At 36.6% G+C, this 24,601-nt stretch overlaps 1 protein-coding gene across 2 annotated transcripts; it reads left to right on the plus strand.

Moving 5' to 3' along the window:
- Positions 1 to 1,385: 1,385 nt before the first annotated feature.
- On the plus strand, positions 1,386 to 23,867 carry LOC135843207 (fatty acid synthase-like). Of its 2 annotated transcripts, XM_065361008.1 has the most exons (9): positions 1,386 to 1,682; positions 1,774 to 1,911; positions 1,998 to 2,171; positions 2,261 to 2,455; positions 2,542 to 2,780; positions 22,317 to 22,547; positions 22,635 to 22,832; positions 23,225 to 23,334; positions 23,572 to 23,867. In XM_065361008.1, the coding sequence occupies exons 1-8, from the start codon at positions 1,532 to 1,534 to the stop codon at positions 23,321 to 23,323; spliced, it is 1,425 nt and encodes a 474-aa protein (XP_065217080.1). In that variant the 5' UTR covers positions 1,386 to 1,531; the 3' UTR covers positions 23,324 to 23,334; positions 23,572 to 23,867. The 2 variants fall into 2 exon arrangements, with proteins under 2 accessions (XP_065217080.1, XP_065217081.1); XM_065361009.1 differs by lacking the exons at positions 22,317 to 22,547; positions 22,635 to 22,832; positions 23,225 to 23,334; positions 23,572 to 23,867 and adding an exon at positions 4,204 to 5,145.
- The last annotated feature ends 734 nt before the right edge of the window (positions 23,868 to 24,601 follow it).

The raw sequence follows: 24,601 nt of genomic DNA on the forward strand, positions 1-24,601 counted from the left end.
GTAATCCATTGCTGAAATGGATGATATTTTAGGTTCATTGAAAACTTTGACACCCCCTGGTTGCCTTCGAAAATGGGCTAGAGGGCTGCGATTTGCGCCATTGGTCATCCCTTCGGAAGGTCTTTCCACAGGAAAAATTTCAAAAAAATTGTCGAACCCCCCTACCACTTTTTGGTCTAATTGACGTGGAATGACCCTATAGATATGAAAATTTACATCAGAAAGACATTTTTTTAAAATTATTCATACCTTATGCTACAAGAATACTACACTGTATTCATTACTTGCATGAGAACATCGAAATTTCAAAACTTTTTGTTCAAAAAGTGAGAGTTTCAAAAAGTTACTGGAGGCTCCAAAACTGTTTAAATAACCACCTCCAGAAGTCGATTCATCGTGTTAAAAAGACGTCATAATCTGACTCTTAGATTTTTTGTCATCAGTGATTTTTTTCAAACTTTCAATTAGGTACTTGTACTTCTTACCTAAAGATCTAGAATTTCCTAACTATAGCTGTAGGTTCCAGAACAGCTGGAAACCATATTCTATCGACATGCTGAATTTGTGATATAAAGAGATGTACAAAGTACGTTATTATCTACTTGATGAAATTTTGAAGAAAGTCAAATTCTCAAAAATCTTCTGGAAGCTCCAAAATTGCTCGTAACAGTTCAACATTGTTTCTAATCAATTCGCAGAGGTCGAACAAAAAGATACACGGACACATAAAATTTCAGCTTTCACGTTTAAATTTTTTCAAATTTTTGTCCCAAATTTGATTTTTTTAAATTCGCCAAAAATTTTAAAAGGCACTTCAGGCACCTGACATTTCGGCGGGTGTTGATTTTTGCATGCTGATTTGATTTTGTGATTTGACATACCTAAGTTATGTTCGAAAATGTTTTTGCCGGTTAGGATACCTTGTTTGTCAACAAATATGAAAGGTACTAATAAATTACTCAAACTAATTTACATTTTCAAGATATACATTGTAATAATATAATTATACATCTATTTAATATTCATATAGGTACTCGTACATATGTAGAAGAAACAAATACGTTGAAAAGTTTGCGAATTCATTTAAATGGTCAAAAACCTTGATTATTATGCATTTTAAAATTACGATTTAGATTTAAATAATGCACGATTACACGAGTGTCATTTAAAGAGGTCACCTTTATTGTCATATTGAAGCGTTCCAACTTATTTATTGATATAAAAACGGAAAGTTGAGAGATTTTATCTATTATTCTAAGAAATGGCTCAAACAAATTTACATTTTTAAGGTGTACATTGTAAATAATTGGACACCTAGGTATACCTATTTAATATTCAATAAGGATTATTACCTATACAATGTTCGTAATTTTTCATTACGATAACGAGGCCACCAAATTGAATTGTCCAAATTTATTTTTTGATATAAAAATAGATTTATTTTAAGTTCATTGCATTGTTGCACTTTCGCGAGTTTATAATCAATCCGATTTTTTCTCTTCATAAAAAAGGAATACCAACCAATTTAACGATGGCGACGCAAAGCGCAGATTACCACGATGACGACATTGTGATCACTGGTATTTCAGGAGCATTTCCTAACAGCGAAAATTTCGAAGAATTTAAGGAGAACATATTGAAAGGGAAAAATATGTTCTCAAAAGTTGACATTCCTAGTGGCAGTAAGTTATAACATAGGCTATTATTAATTTATAACACGGGTGAAAATTTCTGAAACCCATTGTTCTATTTCCTTATGACGTGGATAAACAGCAACAGTGAAAGGTTCGATTAAAACAATCGATCGTTTTGATCATACTTTCTTTAACATGAATCATCCTCAGGCCGAAGGAACGCTTATTGCTACGAGACTTCTGCATGAAAAAGCATTCGAAGCTGTACTTGATGCGGGTACCTACCATCTTCATATTAACCACTACCCACCTATCGAATCAATCGTACAAAATTTATAATTGAAATTCTGAAATTTTCCCAAGGTTACAATTTGCAACAAATAAAAGGTAAAAACATAGCTGTTGTTTGTGGTCTATGGGAAACTAGTTCAGACAGTGATCCAGCTTATGACTTTCACGAGGGAAAATACGATGGATATTCTGTTTCTGGAATTTTCATGTGTGCTAACAAATTATCGCATTATTTGGATCTACACGGTAATAAAATATACCAATATTAGGCACGTAGAAGAAACAACATTTATATTCCAATCAACAGTTTGATTGAATTTGTATCTTTGCTATAGGGCCAAGTTGCAGTGTGAATACAGCATGTTCGTCATCGGTGTACGCTTTAGACATGGCTATTAAATACATTCAAAGTGACCAATGCGAAGGAGCGATCGTGTGTTCGGCCAATTTTAGTTTTGCCGACGACTACGACAATCCAACATCGTCGATGATCCATAGTAGAGTGATTTCTTCGCCTTTTGATGCAAACTGTAAGTTTTTGGTAACTTGCAAACACTACTCGGTCTACGAAAACTCACTATATGGTCACGTATTTTCGCTCATGGTGGGTTTTTAGCTAATGGATACAATAGAGGCGAAGCAGTGGTTGCCATGTTTATACAAAAAAGAAAATACGCCAAAAGAATCTACGCAAATGTCATTCACTCGTTAACTAATTCCGAAGGGTACAAAACAGATGGTATCATGCACCCGTCAATCAGTCAACAAAAAAATCTATACGAACAGTTTTATAAAACGATCAACGTAGATCCGAGATCCATCTCATATGTAGAAGCTCACGGTACAGGAACACAGGTATTCTTACAATACATAAACCACATTCTTCCTGGGTATAAGCAATGGGGATGAAAATGAAAAAAATAAAGACAAAAGCTGCAAGTGACCTATTTCCTTCCACCGGGTAAGTAGGCAACTCATGCTGAGCACAAGTATGTAAATATGCCTAGCTTTTGGATTGAAGGGGCGAAGTCATGCTCGCTTGAAGAAAAACTTTTTTCCATGTTGGTTGGAAACTTCAACCTTCTGTAAGTCGAGAACCATTATTCAGAGACTTGCTTCAAAACATACTGACCCTCCCTCCCTAGTAAGGAGTCTCTCAAAGCTGAAAAAATCACAAAAATTGAATAAAAATTGGGGAAATTTTTTTAAAAATATTCAATTTTTACATTAATAATGTTCTACATAACCCCCTTTTCAAGTAAAAAAAAAAAAACTTTGTAGTAAGGAGGAGTTCCGAATGACCATTTTTTGGCTCCAGATAGTTATCGACTACCTACACCACTTTTGAAATATTGTAATAAATACCTATCTAAAATACGAATACGTGGTTAAGTTTGTGAGAGAGATAAATCCTTAGGGTAGATAATGGTAATTTGTGGCGAATTGACCTATCTAACTATCGAAGTAGATCGAGGATATACTCACTGGAGTAATCCTACAATAAACACAATAATGAGACTGATGCAAGCCAAGCTAGCTCTGGGTGTAAACCTAAGAACGTATGTCACTCAACATAAACACATAAAGTTACGGAAGTCAATGATTAACACAGTTACTTACAAACTCAATGTATTCTTCTTGATACAAATTCACAATTATACTAATTCGAACTTTGCACTTAATTAACACTAAAATAATAACTTTGAACTATTACGATCAACACTTTAACTATTAACAATGAACAAATTATATAGCTCACGTTTACCAATGAAGGAATAAAGAGACTGAACTCCCAACATTAACTATTTAACCGATTCTATTAACACATTTACATGAATACAAGAGGATGCGTCGACTCAACCTTTAGTACTAATGATACATCTCCCAGCATCCAGGTATGAGATACCTGTAGCTGGAAGATGTACCAGTGTTACCAACCTTGACTCTCCATATTATTCCGGATAAGTACCTAGGCATGGTAGTATATCACATATGCCCCCCGTGGGTTTACCCTTAGGCATTCCCTACAGAGAAACATACGGTCATGTATACACCTTTTTCCCTACTGTACCTATCCGAAATGGATATCTCTACTGCCCCCCGTACGTTTCACGGAAGAATGACGGAGAGGAAGTAAAGAATATCGTCAATTTTGATTATATCATACTGACCTCGTGATACTGAGCTTTCATTGTATCCACTACCCATTGATTTCTCCATGTGCAGCAAATGCCAGCTGTTCTGAGTATCTATGAGTGTCACACGATTTTTCTGACAGGTTCGAAATGGTAATGGAGGTCAAGTCTATGGGTACACTATAATTTTCGTCCTCTTTGGATCATATGTTCGATCTCAAATGGACTTTGTAGGTGAGTGACAAAAATAAAGAAGAAATATAAGGTTTGCATGAATTAGCTTATTTGGGAGTAGGTTTTAACTATTGCATAAATGTTGACAATTTCTATTGTAAATACGTATTATAATCGTATCTGTAGTTGTGACTCGTAACAAGAATATATGTGTCGCTAGATTATAATTAAAATTGTTATCTAATAAAATACAAAAAATGGAGTAAATGTCCACTAGGGATTAGAATTAAAATGGTATAAAAATAATACTCATAGAATAAAACATAAAAATAAAATATTGAGACTGGTACAGATAGTTTCTTCTGATTATCGATGTAAAATAATAAAAATACTGCGCACAGAGCACACACACAAAAAAATGAACAGAAATGAGAATTTCTAAATCTATTAGGGATATAATTAGAGAGAAAAAACAATAAAAAATATATACTGTTATGCGTAAACATCGACAATTACAACAACAAAAAAAAAAAAAAAAAAGATTATTTATACATGCGTAAATGCAGAGTTGGCGCGATTCCTTGGTTCGTCAGAATCGGATTCCTGAATTACGATTCTCATACTTGGGAGAATCGCGATTCTCCAGTCTCGATTCTTTCACAAAGCGAATCCGGTTCTGAATCCGATTCTTTAGCGGTTCTCGATTCCCTCCGATTCCGATTCCCAAATACTAATTTTTCTCAACTTCAGGACTTCACAAATAAATCTGAAATGAAATGAGTAATTTCCCCAACTTGGTATATGCTCATTTTGCATGTTCTATTCTTTCGTTTGTTGCTGTGAGCAGGGAATTGCAGGGAATCCAGAAGGCGCGATTCTCCATTAAAGAGAATCCGATTCTTACGTTGCGCGATTCCTTCACTGTATAGAATCGATGATTCGCGATATTTTCACACAACAGCTAACTTTTAAAACAATGTCATCAGTCCCGAACTACAAAATGCAAATGCATCACTTAAAAGTCATTAAAAACAGTACATTTCACTGTTTTAACATGTGAAAAACATCTGCAAGGAATCGCAGGGAATCGAGGCGGTGCGATTCTCTATAAAAGGGAATCGAATTCCTGCATTTCCCGATTCTTTTGACTTGGGGAACCGCGATTCGAATCCGATTCGAATCGTGAGAATCGGATTCTTTCTCGATTCTTTCACGCGATTCGAATCGCGCCAACTCTGCGTAAATGTGATTACAAATCGTGTACGTTACGTAGGTGCTGCGCGCTGTTGCGATGGTGATATTCGATAGCGATTTCGATCAATTACTGCTGTTGTCCCATTGGATCATCTTGGCCAAGCAATTTTTTCTCTTGTTCTTCGGTTATGAGGGATTCATCTTCTGCGCCATATGGCTTATCGTTGTGCCATTGGTCTGTTTCGACGGATGTATCATTGGCGGATGTGTTTGCCATTGGTTGTTGGTCATTTTCATCTCGCTGTACGAGTTTATCTTCGGATAGCGAGGATTTACGACGATAGCCAGTTTGAGATTTCGACCTGCCGCTGCCTTTCTCTGGGGTGGATTTGTTGCTCGGCGATTTCGCTGACTTCTTCTTCGGTGATGAGCTGTCGGCTGTAGCGTCGCATCGAGTTAGCGGTAACGTTGGTTTATCGAAGTTGAATTGGCTGAAGGCTAGCGAACGTTCCTCTGGAGCTGATTGGTTGCCGATTGTGGTTGTTACGGGTGTGAACGTCTGCTGTACGTTCCCAGTCGGCGGTGGTGTGTTTGTACAAACACCCACATTTGCCGCTGGTTTTTGCGGCGAATGAGTAATGATCGCTGAGTCAGATAATGGTGGTAGTCTAGCCGCGGTGCTCTTTTTGAGTTCTTCGATCTGTTGATAAATAGCTGCCATTTGATCGCCGTAAGATTGTATAATTTTCACGATGCCTTCAGGGGTTATTTGTGACGTACCTTGGGTCGTGCTAGGCTCTGATGTGTCCATCGGTGTGACTGGAGTCGCTGTTGCTGTTGCTACCGTGTTTGTAGGCGCTGTGGCCGTGTTTGTAGGCTCTGTGGCCGTATTTATTTGGGTGGGTATTCTTGGAGGTAGCGGAGCGGGTAAACGAAGCCTCGTGCCTATTGTTCTTTTTTCTCCTTTTACTACCGGTATAAATTCTTTTCTGATGTCTTCGATGACAGGAAAGTACAATCCAGCTTCATATATTGGTCCTAGTTCAACAATCGTAGGTTGGACGTGTGTGAGGATGTCAAGGTAGCGTGGCATTCTCCAAAAATGGAGATTGCCTACTTCACCCCAGTTCTCATTTAAAGCATCGATTATTTGTTCTCTGTTGACCTGGCTTTCACCTCGGTATAGTATTGGTGGTAGTAAGAATACCATCTGTACTCCACATTTTTCGAATGATTGAAGTATTTTTTTCATGTTATCTTTGAATGCTTCTGTCGTGGTACCGAGGTGAATGTCTGTACTTCCTATCGATAACATTATGCGTCTCGGTAGCTTGTCGCATTTAGCCACCAGTTTTGCTAACTTTTCGACTGTCAATCCGATCTGATAGTAATCAGCATTTAGTTTGTAGTAAAAGGGTTTTTTGCCGATTAGATATTTTGCGATGTTGTATGCATGTATATCACCGATTATCCACGTGGTATAAGCGAAAATGACGCACGAATCCTTGTTGTTCTTTTCTACTCCTCCTGCTACCATGAAATTTTCAGGATAGTTATTCAATGGGAAAAAAGGTTCTAGGAAGTGAGGAGATGTATTATACCGTTCGGCGAAACGCTTTTTATATTTCGGGTCACTAAAACATGTGATTTTTGTTTCTTCGGCCGCTTTTTTGTTGGTATGAGTAGCGATGTCATTGGAGCCGGTGCTTAGACGTTCGGAATACGTACGATGACGGTTCCATTCCGCTTGCGCTAGTGCATTTTGTGCTGTTACCAGTGGTGATCGGTTACGTTCATCAGATTGTCCAAATGGCATGCTAGATCTGCGACCAAATTCATTTGTTGCTGACCAGCTCTCGTTTGATTGCTCTCTGGAAACATTGCCACGAGCGTTCATGTCTTTGTATTGAGAATAACGAGATTGCCTAACTTGTTTTTCATCATTGGCCACTTTGGGCTGAGGCGGATCTATGGCATGTTGTTGTTGAAAACCTTTATCGACGGCGTTGGTAAATTTGTCGCGTAGACTTTTTAATTCGTCAAATTTCGCCTGTACTAGCTTCAGTTCGCGTTTGGCATTTTCCGCAGCTTCTTCGGCTTTCGCTATATTAATGATTGATTCGTTTCGTATGCGTTGGCACTCCTCTTCCGCTGTTTGTAGTTTAGCATTGAGTATCTCAATTGTCTCGGACTCTTTTGGTTGGATCATTCTTCTTGTAGCTTGCAGCTTAATCACGCTTTTACCGGTGGGCATTTTAGCACAATTCTCCTTCTTGCATTTGAATTTGCCGTCGATTTTTGATTTACCGAGTTCCTCTACGCACGCGCTATGGTAGATATGGTGACAAGGAAAAGTGCATATTTCCCCGTTGGGATCTACAGTGACATCGACGATTTCGTGTAATGATTTCTTGCAAGCTTCGCAAACTATTTGGTTTGACATCTAAATGGAAACAGAATTTTCACATTTGTCAGTACCATGTTTAGTTCAGATTGTTATGTGCGAGTCCCTATACTATTCTTATCTAGGTAAATATTTCTATATTACTTACGTTGAAGTTGGGTGATAGTTGATTATTACGGTAATGCTTTGTAATAAAGGTAGCACTTACGCAAAAAAGTTTTTATTTTTAACGCGAAAAGAAATGATAGTTTTTCTAACACTAACACGTGTTGTACTTTAAAGAAACGAGAAAGTAAAACTTTGAACGCACTAGTGTACTGCAAAACATATAATGTTGACAACATTTGTGTTAAGCTTTTACTGTGCTTCATGTTTTGCCGGTTTCACCCCTCTTCCGTCGTCTTTCGCATCGCCCTCTAGGGTGAGAAGTGCGTAAACAATGTTGTAGGTGGTGTATCCGGTTTGTTTCCTGATTTTTGTCTGTGCCTTTGATGATAAACAGTTTTGGCTGTTATCAATATTCAATGGCGTTGTCTGGGACATATGGAGATATTTGGTGAAGTATTAGTGTATTTTATTATTTATTTTAATTGTAGCTAATCATTTTTAGATTACTAATGTGTATTTGTTTTCAGGTTAATCACTTGGTTTGGTTATTTTGCGCTAATTTGTAATGATAAGCGTTGGTTCCTGTGTTAGCTTATATTGCTTCGTCGGAGTTGACTTCTCCGGTACTTTGATTGCTGCAGTGAGTCTTTTGAGTTTTTATAAGATGTTGATCTTTGTGCTAGATCTTCATTTGGCTTGTTTATGACCGTGCGAATGGAGATTTAGCACGGAGCTTATTCATCTAATAACCTCATTGTACGTCACCGCTCATTGCTTTTTAGTATTAGTGATCACTTATTCTTAAGCTTTTCTTAACCTGTAATATTCATCACTGGTGTATTGTGTTTTGTCTTCACCTTTTACTTATGTACGTTTTGTAGTAGTTAGGTAGTTAGATATTTTTCAATTTCGTAGGTTAGTATCGTGTGATTATTTACTCAGTTTCTTTCTCTCCCTGCTCGGCATTCGTCGCGTGCTTATTTTTTGCTAGTGACAAGTGACAAGTAGAGAGAGAGATTTTTCGATTATCTGCGCTGAGAGGTTCGATTGTTTTTGCATTCCTGTGTGTATGTGTAGCTCTTACTCTTTCGGTGCTCAGAAGTGGCTTTTCGATTCTATGACCGTTCGAAGCACTTGCTGGGTTCCGGTAGGTGTTTGCTCGTTTCAGCATTGTAGTTTTAGGTGTTATTTATGGAGCATATATATTATTAGTGTAATCTCCTTTGTATGTAGTATTTTATGAATAATAGCTGATTGTATTTTGTTTCTTTTTATTTCCACATTTTTGTTCGATGCTTTGATCGTTAGTCGAGTAGGAATGATACTAAGTGTACTCTAGAGGGTGTTATGCGTTTGAGCATCTATGTACGAAGAATATCAGTCTGAGTAAGTTCTTGAGCGTGTCTTGCATTTTAGCAGCTGTGTTGTTATGAAGATTGTTTTGCGTCATCGATCGCTAGATAACTTTTATGCTCGCTGTATTATGGCTAGTCGCTGGATATCTGGAAGGTTATTTGCAGTGAATGTGTTAGCTGGTATTCTAGTTACCTTGCCTGATGCGTACGCTTTACGTTGGAGATATGTTTGATGAAATAAGTGCTAGCCATTTGATTGTTTTCTAGCTTGCTTAGATGAGAATTTTATGTATTATTATTTTATTGAAAGCTTTTGACGCGCTGGCCGTTAGCTTTTCGTTCTCATTTTATCGCTAATGCCATTCTCCTAACGTGCTTACGATTGACTATGAAAAATATCCGTTGTGTAGTTCATTTAGATTCACCGCGTTGTATAGCGTTACGAGTAGGAGACCACTTACTTACCTTTACCATGCAGCTCGTGAATCTGCGATGGCGGTCTCCAATATTACATATTTTGTAGATTACTTGTTCATTATATGCGTGACAAGTTGAAATGATAAAATGAAATAGAAGTCTAACAATATTTCTATTAATAAAAACATGATTAGGAATGCATAGGAAATTACACGGTATGAAAATGCTCAAGTTTTACGAAATCACTGGGATCTTCTTCCCATTATTTGTACTATAGTTTTCCGTTGAGCTTTCCCTGGTTTTTTTTTTTTTTATAGGTTAGTCAAATGCTGCTCGTACAAGCTGTAAAAAGAGATCCGACATCAGTCGGATCTTCTTTTCACCGCTTCCGGTGGTTACGACGACCAATCTTAGTGTTCCAATGATAATATCGGTTTCTTGAATCAGGGTGAATTTTACCACGTTCAACCCGTGCGGTCGTAATTCGATCATCTTGAAGCCGATTCTGAAACAAAAGAACATAGTATGTTTGCCTATTAGCAGGGTTGTGCCGTAGAATACACCATGTAGAATACATGGACATTCTACCCGTAGAATAGCACATGTAGAATAGCCTGGAAAGAATGTAAAATGCGTAGAATGCGTAGAATGTGTAGAATGCGTAGAATATGCGTAGAATAGGTAAATCTGCAGACAATTTTTTTGCTCGAAAAACTTTATTTTTTCATTTTTTCCATCATTTATTTTATAATCAGGTTACATAATCAAAAAGAAGAAATTCCAAATTCACATTTCCAATTTAATTTGCTGAGCAAAATAGTTGAACTTTCATTTTTCAAATCACATTTTTGATAAATAAACAATATTTTTGGCTTTCAGATGGGTGATTTTGTCGCATTCTACGCATTTTACATCGTATTCTACGCATTCTACACATTCTACGCCTATTCTACGCATTTTACACATTCTACATCAAATTTTACGCATTCTACACCAAAATGTAGAATAGGTTATTCTACGCGTAGATACCCAACCCTGCCTATTAGTCTTTTGTTTTTGATGTTTTCATTTGAGAGAATTTCTTCTGCTCAGAAATACATCATTTGGGGATATGAGTGGTAATTTTATACTAATTATGTGGTGCATTTGAATTGACTACGATTGCTTTCTTTGAGGAATATGGGGGTTCACTCTTAAGCAGTATCGAGTCATATTTCTAATTTAATTTATTGATAGTACATAAATATGCTAGATCTTAAGATCGTAGCTCATGTTACTTACTCCATTGTATCGATGAGATTAGGATGTGAAGTAATTTTTGTATTATTAGTCACTTTGGACTTTCGTTTCACTTAACAGGCTTGAAAACACTAACGCTTCGAAATATAAGAACTGAAATAATTTATTTCGCGCAAAGAAAGGAAAGATGCTTCAAATTAAATAATTAAATGCAATATAAAACACCTAAAAATTGCTTTGAAAATAATTCGATTGACTGTGTGATGAAATTTTGTCAGCTGATTAGGCTTGGAGCTAATTGCCAAAGGCACTTCTGATGGCGCCATGTGCTTTTAGGTGAGGAATGGTGTACACCTCCGCCCGTGCACATGGCGTCATCCTACCTGAACAATTTACCTGTCGCGTTTTATTCGCAGTGTAATTGCTCGTTACAATCGCGACGTGTTTTATTAGGTAATATTACCCATGTGCGTTTTGATGCTTGTGTAAATCGAACTTTGTTCGCGTTTTTTGTTTGAAAAAATTTGATTTTTTATTGCCTATCTAATTAGACTAATCGGATACCGTATTGGTACCGTATCGACCGTATCGATCGTTACTGTTATCGTTCTATTTGTTTATCAATTTAGTCTTGAAGATGGCTGTGTTTTGATTCGATTAATTTAGTTGCTTTGAACTTTATTTCGGTGATCATTAATTAATTTCGCGTTTTATTGTTTTTAAATCATTTCCTACGCGTTCGTGGTTCGTTTCCGGTCATTTTGGTACTAATTACTTGGTTCTTAATAGTTTGTGATTGCGGTTGCGGGCGTTTGGTTTTTTAATCTTTTATCTTTGTGTAAATTGCTCGCTTAATCGGTAGTGTAATTAGTTCGCTTGTACGGGTGGTTGCGATGGTTAATTGGTGATTGATACTTGATAGCATATTTAATTGGATAACGATGACCGGTGAGTTATTTATTTATGTTTTTTAGATCCTAGTATACGCATTAGTCTGCGTAAACCTCTAGCCATTATAGGCATATTGCTATTGTTATTGTTAGGTTTGAAGTATGGGTCTTGTATGTATGCTGATGGATTGACTAGTAATCTCGTGTGTCTTTCTTCTTGTATTACTCCATCCACTGTACCCCTCATAGGGTCTGGGCGTACTTGGTGTACCTGAATGTCGACATAGTATTCTGTTTTTGGTTCGTTTGACCATGTGCCTTGGGGGGCCGCGGGGGCTTGAAATTCTACTTCGGGGTTTTCCAAATAAACGTATCCTAGATCTTCTTCCAATTTGGGTGTTAATTCTATGGTCATATGACATAGGGGTGTTATTATATCGTCTAGCAGTTTGTAGTCATCAATCTGATCGTCGCAAAAATATCTGTCGTAGGGCTCTGTGAATTCGATGTCTTGGTATTCAACTGAGTTGCACCCTATAGACTGAATATCACTGCCCATACGTAGTTGCTTGGCTAGTAATCGTGCTGATTTTTTCTGCTGAGCTTTTGTTTCTATTTGAGTATTGTTTCCCTTATTTTTATCTTTTTCGCTATTAGTTTTGGCATTTTTTGGGGGTCTCCCCTTCTTTTTGGGCCCTTTTTCGTTATTCGTTACGTCAGGTGCCCCTTTTGAAGTTGACGGTGTCTCATTAGGATTAGACTTTGTTTTGTTAATTGTTTCATTTGTTTTGACAGGTATTGATTTTGTAGGTTCATTATTGTTTGAGGTAGGGTTAGGATTAGGGTCGTTTTTGTTATCGTTTTCCTTTGGCGGTCTACCTCTTTTCCTTTTTACAGGTGTCTCGTCTATACCTGTTTGTTTGGGTTGTCCTTCGGATGCTGTGAGATTAGGGGTAGTTTTGGTGGTCAGTGGCTGTCTGGTTTTGCGATTGCGTGCTCTTATGGCACGTGCCTCGTTTGCCTTTTGACGTACTAAATGTTCCGCCTTCGCTATCTCTTTTTTACTCGCGTCTAATCTCGGTTGTGCACTCTCTGCAGGGGTTGAATTGTCTTCTTCGTCGCTGGACTCTTTGTTATCTTGATCATAGTGGGTGTTTAGGAATTCTCGAATTTTTTCTTCCACTTTCTTATTGTCCAGTTCCGATATAAGACATTCATCTGTCTCTAATTTATGTAGTGTCTCTTTGGACATGAAACGGGTTAATTGTCTGGCATTTGAAATTCTATTTGTCAAGCTACCATCTGTGGGTGCTAATAAATAACTATTATGACCAGCTCTCTTTATAACCGTGAAAGGCCCTGTCTTTTTTTGGTATAATTTAGCGCTGGTGCGTTTTTCGAAACTTGACTGTTTGTGATTAGTCATCAGTACTAAATCACCAGGTTCGAGTAAAGTTGGACTTGGATGAGTTTTATTGAAAAGGTATTCATCTTCGATCCTTTTTAGGTATCTTTTTTCTCTAATGAAGGTTTCTATGACCTGTTTTTCATCCATTTCTTCAATCTTTATTTTAGTGTGTTCTAACGTATATACCGCTTTTTTGGCCAAATGGTCAGCTATAATATTTGTGTGTTCGTATTTTCTCGTGTATACGTGTAGGAATTGTACATCGTCGAATTCTTTGCACAATTCAATGATTCGCTCAAATAAGATTCGATGATGTACTGGCTTTTTTCTTGAATTTTTCCATTGGTTCGCTTGCCAAATGGATACTGTGTTTAGTAAAGCCTTTATGACGTAGTTAGAGTCTGAAAGTAATCTTACTTTTTTCACCTCATTTGATTTTAATATTTCTAAGGCTGTAATTATGGCTTGTAATTCAGCTAGGTTATTTGAGGCTTGGAATTGTTCATGCGTAATTCTTTCTGATATGTTATGCGGTGAATCCGGCGCAAAGCATATACCTATGCCTGCTATTGCCTGTGGATCGCCGTTTTTTGAGCATGCACCGTCTGCGGTAACTCTGGCATAATTATCAGTATCAAATACTAAGTCTGTTTTAGGTTCTAGTTTAATTTTTTTACATTCTTCTGATGTAATAGAGGCTACTTCTTCTTTAATTAGGCGTTCTCGTAGTTTTATTAATTCGTGTTTGAAATTGAAGATTACTGATTTATGAGGCATTTTTGGGCATACCTTATCGGGGATGCCCCATGCCTCATTTGGCTTAAATTTGAAAGAAGTAGGGGTGTTATTTAATTCATTTTCAATCTCCTCAATAAATGTTTTCCATTTTAAGTGAGATTGATTGGGTTGGTAGTTTTTATTGAGTTTTACTCGTAATTTATCGCCAATGCATCTCATTGTGCGTTCTACTGAGGATGATTGGGGGTTGTAGGCGGTGGTATGCGCTACCTTAATTTTTCTACCTTCGAGTAAATTGCATATTAACAAACCCCACCCCGTTAGACTGCATCTCGTGAACGAACGTTGATTTGATTCAGATTCTAAAAGTAAACAAACTGATAAACACTTGGGACTTGTAAAATGAATTATGAAAATAATATTTCTATCATTTCTGCATTTTTCTGCTCTAATAAATTATTATAGAAATGAATAAAAAATTAATTAATTTAGACATTTTCTAAAATGTACTGCACAGTGAACATATGTATATTTGTAGCTACATCATACCTACGGCATTCTTATGGAATACTGAAGTTACTTCGAAGTTCAAAACAAGAATGTTCCTCAATGCAAACATTTTCAATTCAGTCTTCTGTTACTTACTGTCATGATTCTTGCTTTCTCAATTCATTTTTGATTTTTGAAAGATTGCAATACATACATAGTGAATTTAAAAATGCTTACATTGAGAGGAACATACATAAGTACGTAGTAGTTAGTACGTACTTTGAAGCACTTCCCACTTCGGTATTATTTCAATAAGAATGCCATATAGTAAGATACAGCTACAAATATACGTAATACAAATACAACTAACTGTTCACTATTCATTTCAGAAAGGTATAAGGTAACGACATTTTTCTACGACTGTTTAGAGTGTTTACTAATCCAACGAAAGAAAACAATGAAATTTTAATTTCCTAAAAACCGGGATCAAAATGATCATTGATCAATTTATGTATTTATATCACTGTTTTCCTAATTGAAAATTGAAATAATCAATGTCGAGATGAGAAACTAGTATTTGTATTGTAGATTTGCAGAGTTTTCTACTCTGATGTTGATGTTGTTGAATGGAGAATGCAAATTGGCAAGTCAAAGACGTCAAAGTGGTTGATAAGAATGTTTTTGAAAAAAGAACGAATTTGAACATGGTTTCAAGAAATGTGCAGTCTAACGGGGTGGGGTTTGTTAATATGCGAGTAAATTGTACCACGAATCCGATATAAATTGAGAACCGTTGTCAGTTATTATTTTCTTTATTTGTACGCCTTTATTTTTTATGTCATCTAAAATGGTTTGCATGGCGTTACAAACGGTTTTCTTTTTGATTTGATGCATTGTGCGCAGCCATACTTTCCCTGAGAAGATATCCTTCGCTACCAATACATATTTAGCCTCATTTTTTAATGCGGGTATGGGACCATATATGTCGACTGATAATACCTCGCCGATGGCGTAGGCTTCTATCTGTGCGTATTCCAGCACTTTATGCATTGCATAGTTTTTGTTAACTTTACATACTATGCATGCCCCAGTTATTTCTTGTATATAGGCTAGCGAGCTTGGATGATAATACATTTGCTTGAATATTACATCCAATCGAGCCGCTCCTGTATGACCGTACGCACAATGTAAGTAGTCGATTGTGTCGTAAAATAGCCTATTAGGCAAGTACGGTACTTTAGATCCATCGTCCAGTATTTTATACAATACTTTACGCTGCTTTCTATCTTTTTTAATAGTGAATACTTGTTTTTTCCTATTCTGCCTATCTTGGGTTTTCTTATCATTAGCCGGGACCTTTTTCTCTAAAATTTCGAAACTCTTTTGACATTGTAAGTCATTCTTTTGAAAATCGGCTATATCTTCCAAGTATTTTAGTAATATTGGAGTGTGTTCCTGGATAAAATTAACGTCAATGCAAGGGATTTGTGTTGTAATAAAATGGGAGTCCATTTCTATAGGCTGTAAGTCGAGAGAAGCTAAAATGTTTACTCTAAGGAAGTAGTTGAATATCACTTCTGGGCTTTGTTCCATGTTTATAGTTTGTATTACTAATTCACGAGCCTTTACGTCGTATAGCGATTTGTTTGATAATTTCATATCATAAATTAGATCAAAACTATTTAAGGTAGTGACCCATTTAGCTGCTTTGCGATGTGTTTGAGCTAATTTTGTGAATTCATCTTTAATAGGTTTCAGGTTCGATACATTTGTAGTTTTTTAATGCATCCTACCAAGGCCATCATTTCTTTATCGTACAAGGTATAGTCTTCTTGGTGTTTGTCGAAAATAACACTGTCCATTGTGGCTGGTTCTGTCAGCACCCTTTCTAAAAAACTATTCAATTCATCAGCCACCAGACAAAGTCGAATGTCTCCATTCTTCTTGATGACTGGCGCTAATGTGTTGATATAAGTCGAACGTGATGGGCGAATAATGCCTAGCGCTAACATTTTCTTAATGGCTTGTCTAAGTGCGGGATTAAGTTTTTTCGATGGTCTAAATTTTTCACCGCGGAATTTCTTTAGGTGGCCGTCACCAGGTTTAAATGAGAATTTGACTGGTTCGCCTTTATATTCACCTGGGTTTAAACTGAAAATGTCCTGGTATTCCTGGATTTTCAAGTGCCCCAGCTGTGCTTCTTCCTGAGTAATTCTCCCTTCCTTGACGGCATCGTCTAAGTCCTCTTTTAATCTCTTTTTTAGAATTTTGAGTGACTTTTCTTGATCTTCTGTATTAATGATTTTTTGTTCAATTGTTTCTGATTTTCGTCCAATTTGATGTACAAGGGTATGCGTGTACCTCTCGACATGTTCGATTCTTTGGACTGGAGCCACTTTATAACATCCCATTATGTTTGGGTATGTTTCTGGGTCCATGAAGTTTATGTATTGTTCTTTGTCGCCAGGTTTTATTATTAATGCTCTATTTTCGTCGAAATGTAGTCGCATTTTTAACTTGCGCATTGCTACTCTGCCTAAGATGAATGTTCTACCTTCAGCTGGCATTATGTAGAATGGTGTTTTTACTAATTGTTTGCCTAACCATAGTTTTATTTCGGCGACATGTGTGCATCTTACGATGGCGTGATTTGCCATCCGTAGCATCATTGGATTTTCTAATAGTACGTATTTTACCCATCCTTTGGTATTGCGAGTTATATACTCGAGTACCTGATGAGATATTACGTTTGGTAACGCTCCTGAGTCTAATTGTAGTGTCATTGGCGTGCAATCGATCTGAATTGGAATTATGCTGGATGAGTCTTCCGTTTTTTGAGATACTAAGTATTCTCTGGCTTGTGGACTCATGTCTTTTTCTTTGATTAGTTTTGTGTTGTTTATGGCATCTATGGCCTCAACGCTTGTATTATTTTCTATAAATTCTTCAGTTGTCATAGATTCTGGGCTCAATCTCGAAAATGTTTTTAATTCAGTGCGTTTAGGTTTTTCTACATGCATTATTTTTGATAGTTTTCCTGCTCTCGCCGATTCGTAGGTTTTATTTTTTATAAATATACCTTTATTTTGTACATTTTTATCACCTTGTTTTAGCGTTTCGTTATTTAAGTCGTCTAAACTTTTTAGATCTAGGTTTTCTTTGTTGTTAGAGATTTTTTCGTCGATCTTTTTAACATCAACTAATCTCTTCAATTTCGTGTTGTTTTCCCTGTTATTTCCACTTGCTATTTTATTTTTTAGTTTTTTCTCACGATCCTCTAACAATTCCTTGATGCCTCGACACATTGTGTCGTAGGTTTCCCTATATGTTGAGATTGCTGGAAAGTATCGTTTTAGATCTTTGGCGTAGTGGAATTTTGATTCGTCTGCTAAAATGTTTTTGTGTTCACCTGTCATAGGTCTCATGTACCGATTTCCTGCCTCATTTTCGGTTTCCTCCATTAGTAGGTATAGAAATGAGGGTTCTTGTCAAATTATGATTCTAGGATCTTCAGCGAATTTGTAGAACATGTTGCGAAAGTGTATGTAGCGTCCTATTCCTACTTGTTTTTCGTAGTTTATGTCATTTTCATCATTGAGTTTTACTCTGGGTTTTACCAGTGGAAATAATAATATTATTAGGCATGCCTTTTTCTTGAATAATAATTCGAGGATTCGCACTATCAGTTCTTGAATAACTAAGAATGGTTTTTTAGAGAAATTCATTTCGAGCTGGGCTAGAGATAAAATGTATTTTCCATTTTCTGGAAATTCTTCTTCTTCATTTATGACTGTGAACAGGTGTTCCAGTGGGATCTGGTCTCTTAAGTAGGGTTTTTGGGTATTTGGGAAGACTATATCGCCTCTTTTCATAAAATGAACGAGTCCGTCCCCTACCCATATAAATTCAGTGAAAATGGTTTTTTCGAGGTCTGTTTGATTACTAGACACTGCCTCGTCCGTGTCTAGCTGCTCTCGTTTCCCTGTGACTCCTCAGAATCGCTCATTTTGCTCAGTGTTTGAGCAAGAGTGGCTATTATGGCTGCTACGTCAATTGGAGTTTTTTCTTCTTCGGTAATTTTGATTTCTTCCTCAGAAATTTCGTCACCGTCTTCTGGTCCATATTCTTTGCCAGTTATAGGGTCCTTAAATATTTGTTGTACAGGGATATTTTGCGATGAGTTTTTTAACTTAAATGTTTTGTATTTGTTTTCTTCACCTTTTTCAGAGTTTTTATTTTTCTCACCTTGAATGTTTTTAGGTGGTTCTTTTTGTGTTTCAGAGTTTTGTTTCTGAGATTGATATTTATTGTATTTATCTTTGGGTTTTTTGCCAAGTTTGGCCTGTAGTGCTAACGCTTTCGCTAGAGCTTCTTGAATTTCTGCTTTTGCTTTAGATTTTTTGCTCGGGAAGGTTTTTTGAGTGGTGGGACTGGGGGGTGAGCCGTAGTTGTAGTGTTTTGAGTTATCGTCTATCGTTATTTTTGGTTGTTTTGGTCCATCGATTTGATATCGAGCTAAGTTGTTACATTTTGCGATGAATTCGCTGATTGTTTGGCCATCTTGTTTGAGGAATGGTATGTAAGAGAAATCAATTTTTGCAAGGAGTAAGTTTATAACTTCTTCATCACTTCTGTTTTTCACATACGATAGTTGTTTGGCCCAACGTTTTAGCTTTGTCGTCAGATCTTTCAGGTTTTTTGCTCGTAGGAATTCGTTTTCACATTTATTCCACGTTCTTCTTTGATAGTCGCTGTTCCAATAATAATCTAAGAAGCTTTGCTTCACTTCTTCGAATGTTTCAGCTTCTACTATTGTGCTTTTCCAGTCCTCGCAGTCTTTTGACATTACGACTCCTTTAAATGCTATGATTTTATAGTCGTCGTCAACTATTCCATTTTTAAAATATTTTTCAAATTCGTTGAGAAAATCATGGGGAAAATGACATTTCGTTTCGTTATAGAATATACCTGCATTTTTTATTGCTGATGCCTCAATTGAAATTGCCCTTGCCTGCATGACTGGGACTCTATTTGTACCTCCGCATGAAGTGCGGTTTGTGTAATAATCGTCTGCTAATTTTTTGCAGTCATTCATCGCCAGTGCCATATTTTGTTTTACTTGTATTAGTTCCGTTTTTGTGGCTGTAGCTACTTCTAGGGCTTTCGCAGCTTTCTTTCTGTTGTCAGCAATTTGGGGTTCATAGGCTTTTACGTGGTTTTCTATGTTTTTTGCCCAGTTTTCATTTATTTGTGCCATATCGGCTAAAATGTTGTTTTGGGCTTGGAATCCTTTGTTAAGGTCCTCTACGTCTATGTTAAGATTTTGGATAGCTGTGTCGTGAGCTGCGTGTTTGGAATTTATTTCTTTTTGAAACTCGTCTTGCCAGTCCCATGTTTGTTTGAATAGACCGTGGCTTATTTGGTCATTCATGTCATTGGGCATGACTGGTCTTTGGGTTTGGGATTGGTAAGGTAGTTCTATTATTTTGCGTTGTCTCGAATTGTACTTTGATGCTATGACTGTGTTATCTATTACACTAGCCTCATCTTCGCTCGAATATAGTCCGTCCATATAGGATGATTCTGAGCCTGGTACAACTTGAGTTTTATGAGTTTTTGTATTTACTTTTTTAATTAGAACTGGGTTGAAAACGCATCCCTCTTTATGGGGTAGCGGATTGCATACACATGCTTGGTTAGCAGTGCTTCTTGTAAGTCTACTTCCGTTTTCCATTTTTTATACTCGTGAACGATGTATATGGCTATGCGAAGTATGAATAGGTGGTTAAAATACCGTTAAGCTTTACCTGGAAAGGCTATTTACTGTCGCTTCCTTGTTGCAGGTGCGAGTGTAGTTCTGGCGCTTCTAGGGTGGTGGCGGGGTAGAGGAGGTCTACTACACCACGTTGCAGGTAGATTTTTACCGTTACGTTTCCACCAGGTATAGATGGTTCGTTTCGTGAGTAAAAAATACACGTTTTTGTGTGAATATTTATTTATTGAAATACAGATTTGTAATTTTTCAACCTTCTATGAGGTGAAAGTTTATTCTGATTAATTCTACTTTTGCACGTTTAGGCGCCAATGTGAGAGAGATAAATCCTTAGGGTAGATAATGGTAATTTGTGGCGAATTGACCTATCTAACTATCGAAGTAGATCGAGGATATACTCACTGGAGTAATCCTACAATAAACACAATAATGAGACTGATGCAAGCCAAGCTAGCTCTGGGTGTAAACCTAAGAACGTATGTCACTCAACATAAACACATAAAGTTACGGAAGTCAATGATTAACACAGTTACTTACGAACTCAATGTATTCTTCTTGATACAAATTCACAATTATACTAATTCGAACTTTGCACTTAATTAACACTAAAATAATAACTTTGAACTATTACGATCAACACTTCTATTAACAATGAACAAATTATATAGCTCACGTTTACCAATGAAGGAATAAAGAGACTGAACTCCCAACATTAACTGAGGAGGTGGATAGCAAAACGCAATAACTCCAAAATTACAAAAATTGAGTTTGATATCTATCCTTATGTAAAATTTAACGGGGAATCCATTCCCGGTGTCAGATTTTGTCCATCAGTTGAATATCATAGCGCAATCGAGGAAAACAAGTCTGATTTTAGAGCTAAATGCATTGAAAAATGAGATTTTGTTTGCAAAACGCAATAACTCCACTACTTTTTATACATTTCAGTTGCGCAGATGTGGTAACACTGTTTTGTTTCATCGGGTGGGTACTGAAAATCGTTGGGTAGGAGTTACTTAAAAAAGTGGTGCTTTCGTTGCCACTCTCTGAATGCCATATCACACACAGGAATTGTTTGAATTTCACATTCCATTTTTTCAATTGTTTTTTATCGAAAATTCTCGATTAAACATCAATTTTTTCAAATAAAAAATACGTTTTTTTGCAGAAAAACACCAAAAAAAAAATTTTGCGTTCAAAACGCAATAACTTTTTTTTCTTTTCCTCACTGTGCTTACCCAGGTGACCGAAATTTTGAAATTGAGTGGAAATTTCATTTGTGGCACCTTCCCCTTTCATTTGACACCAATTTCGGAACTCGACCCCCCACCCTTCCCCTCCTGACAATTTTTCCTAATTTCCCAAAAAAACCAAAAATGGAGTTATTGCGTTTTGCTATCCACCTCCTCAACTATTTAACCGATTCTATTAACACATTTACATGAATACAAGAGGATGCGTCGACTCAACCTTTAGTACTAATGATACATCTCCCAGCATCCAGGTATGAGATACCTGTAGCTGGAAGATGTACCAGTGTTACCAACCTTGACTCTCCATATTATTCCGGATAAGTACCTAGGCATGGTAGTATATCACAAGTTAACCCAAAATGACTATTTTTGGGCTCGGAGGGTTTCCCAAAGTACAAAAAGAATTTTAGAGACTCCATCCTACCAAATTTTGAACTCAATAAAATTTTCCGCTGTTGCTAAACAAATCCCTTTTTTAGAGCCCCCAACTTTAGGCACCCCTAAAAAAGGCGTTTATGCATATTTTTTGAAATAAATTGAAGAATTTACATTTGAAACACACTAGCAAGTGCTGGATAATTTTTCATTTGATTTTTCCTCTAACTTTCAAAATTGAGCTATTTTGAGTCAAATTTTGAGATGAACTTACCTATAGGTACTTAAGTACTCTTCAAAAAAACGTTAAAATCACGTTTTCGCGGTTTTAAACGAAGTAAAATTTCAGAATTTGACCCAAAATAGCTCAATTTCGAAAGTTACAGGTACAATTGTTTACAGACTTGACAGAATATTTCACTACCTAATACTTGTGTAGGTAGGAGATGCTGTGGAAGGGACGTCGATTGCAGAGTTTTTCTGTCAAGGACGTGAAGCCCCATTGAAAATTGGATCGGTCAAATCGAACATAGGCCACACAGAGTCAGCTGCTGGTTTATGTGGCATTGCTAAATTAATCGTGGCTTTTGAAAGTGGAATTATTCCAGCAAATCAACACTTCAAGAGTCCAAATCCAAACATTAAAGGTTTACTAAATGGACAACTGCAGGTACATCATACATAACAACATTAATAATTATGAAATACAGTAAATATGCACTCAATCGACAATGTTGTTGACTTTATTTTCACTTAGATTGTTACAGAACCAACACCTTTAGAAGGACATTACTTCGCTTTAAACTCATTCGGATTAGGTGGGGCTAATGGCCACATTTTGTTGTCACCTCACAATAAAATTAAACAATCCATCAAATCCGAAAAACAACACATACCACGAATACTAACTGTTTCTGGGCGCACAGGAGAAGCAGTCGATTGCATTTTCAATGACGTAATGTAGAATTTTAGACTGAGTACTGAGTAGTAATATGTTCTGGGGTGGAGTTTCACACCAATTGAAAATTTTTTAGAGGTTTCGCCATAACTTCAAAATTTTACAGGTTGTGCAGCAACAAGAGCGAAAAAGCCACAATTTTTTCGAAAATTTCCCCTATTTGGGGGACTCTAATCACCCCTTCAGAGGCATCTCCGGAGCTGAAATTTTTGTAGGGTAACTTTAAACTAAAAATGAAAATTTATGCTGAATTTGATCAAAATTCGCCAACTTTTTTTTTGCAATCCACCCTACAATGTATTTAGGCATACAATATACCTACATTACGTACCACTCATCGTACAGTAAACTATAATCCAAAATGTTCCTCTAATTTACTCTATCGTTAGATTGAGAAACATTTTCAAGACGAAGAGTATGTGGCTTTATTGCATGAAATTTTTAGCGATGAAATTCGTGGACATCATCAAAGAGCAAAGATCATATAAAATCCAAAGCGGTAAGAAAATCAGTCAAAATGCATTGGGTGTACCTATACTTAACCTATAATGATTTCAATGATGCTGATATCGGGATATGACATTGTATTATTTTATTGCTCAGAAACGAAGTGTAGTTCGCTATATCATTTCTCTCTTCTCATGTCACCTAAAAAATCCGAAATGGAAAATTGATGGTTATTTCACAAAAAATGGAAAATAATCTATTATGACACTGATCAATAAAAACTTTTCAGTCTTTTTCAGGCGAGAAGCGACCTGTATGGTTTGTCTTTACCGGCATGGGTTCCCAATGGTCCGGAATGGCTAAATCACTAATGAACATACCTATATTTGCCGAATCGATCAAAAAAAGTCATCAGATAATGCAATCAAAACAGATCGATTTGATTAAAATAATCACTGACGAAGATCCTAAAATATTCGACAATGTTTTAAATTCATTCGTTGGAATAGCAGCAGTTCAAGTACCTACTTGGCAATCAAACTTGAATTATTTTATCCCAACATAAAATCTGGTCTAAAATTATGATGAGTTACTTTGGCCAACAGATAGCTTTGGTTGACGTTTTGCAAGCGATTGGAATACGACCTGATGGACTAATAGGTCATTCGGTAGGAGAATTGGGGTGTGCATATGCTGACGGATGTTTTACATCTGAACAAATGATTCTTGCCGCTTATTATCGTGGTTTAGTTTCAGTAGAAACTGAATTGATTCATGGCACGATGGCAGTTGTTGGTAAGTGTATGTAAAATCATTAAATAATTTTGACTAAAAATTACTAATCTCCCCATGTGCCTCACAGGTGCGAGTTACGAAACCCTGAAGGAGCTCGTCACAAGTGAAATTGACATCTCTTGTCACAATGGTCCGACAAGCTGCACAATATCTGGCCCGACACCAAAAGTGGAACAATTCATCGAAACTTTGAAAGAAAAAAACGTATTTGTTCGATCAGTGAACACATCAAACATACCATATCACAGTCGCTACATTACACCGCTCGGTCCCAAATTATTATCGTTACTAAACAATGAAGTAAGCTTATAATTCGAAAACTTCATACGTTCTAATATTTTAATGCACCTTTTGCAATATTTCAAATGCAATAATTGATACTTATTCATCAGGTTGTGCCAAAACCAAAATTGCGTTCAAAAAAATGGATATGTACATCGGCTCCTGAACACAAATGGGACAAAGATCAAGTGAAATATTCTTCGGGAGAGTATTACACAAATAATTTACTTAGCCCTGTACTT

Source organism: Planococcus citri, chromosome 4 (genome assembly GCF_950023065.1).
Source record: "Planococcus citri chromosome 4, ihPlaCitr1.1, whole genome shotgun sequence".
NCBI classification, from domain to species: Eukaryota; Metazoa; Arthropoda; class Insecta; order Hemiptera; family Pseudococcidae; genus Planococcus; species Planococcus citri.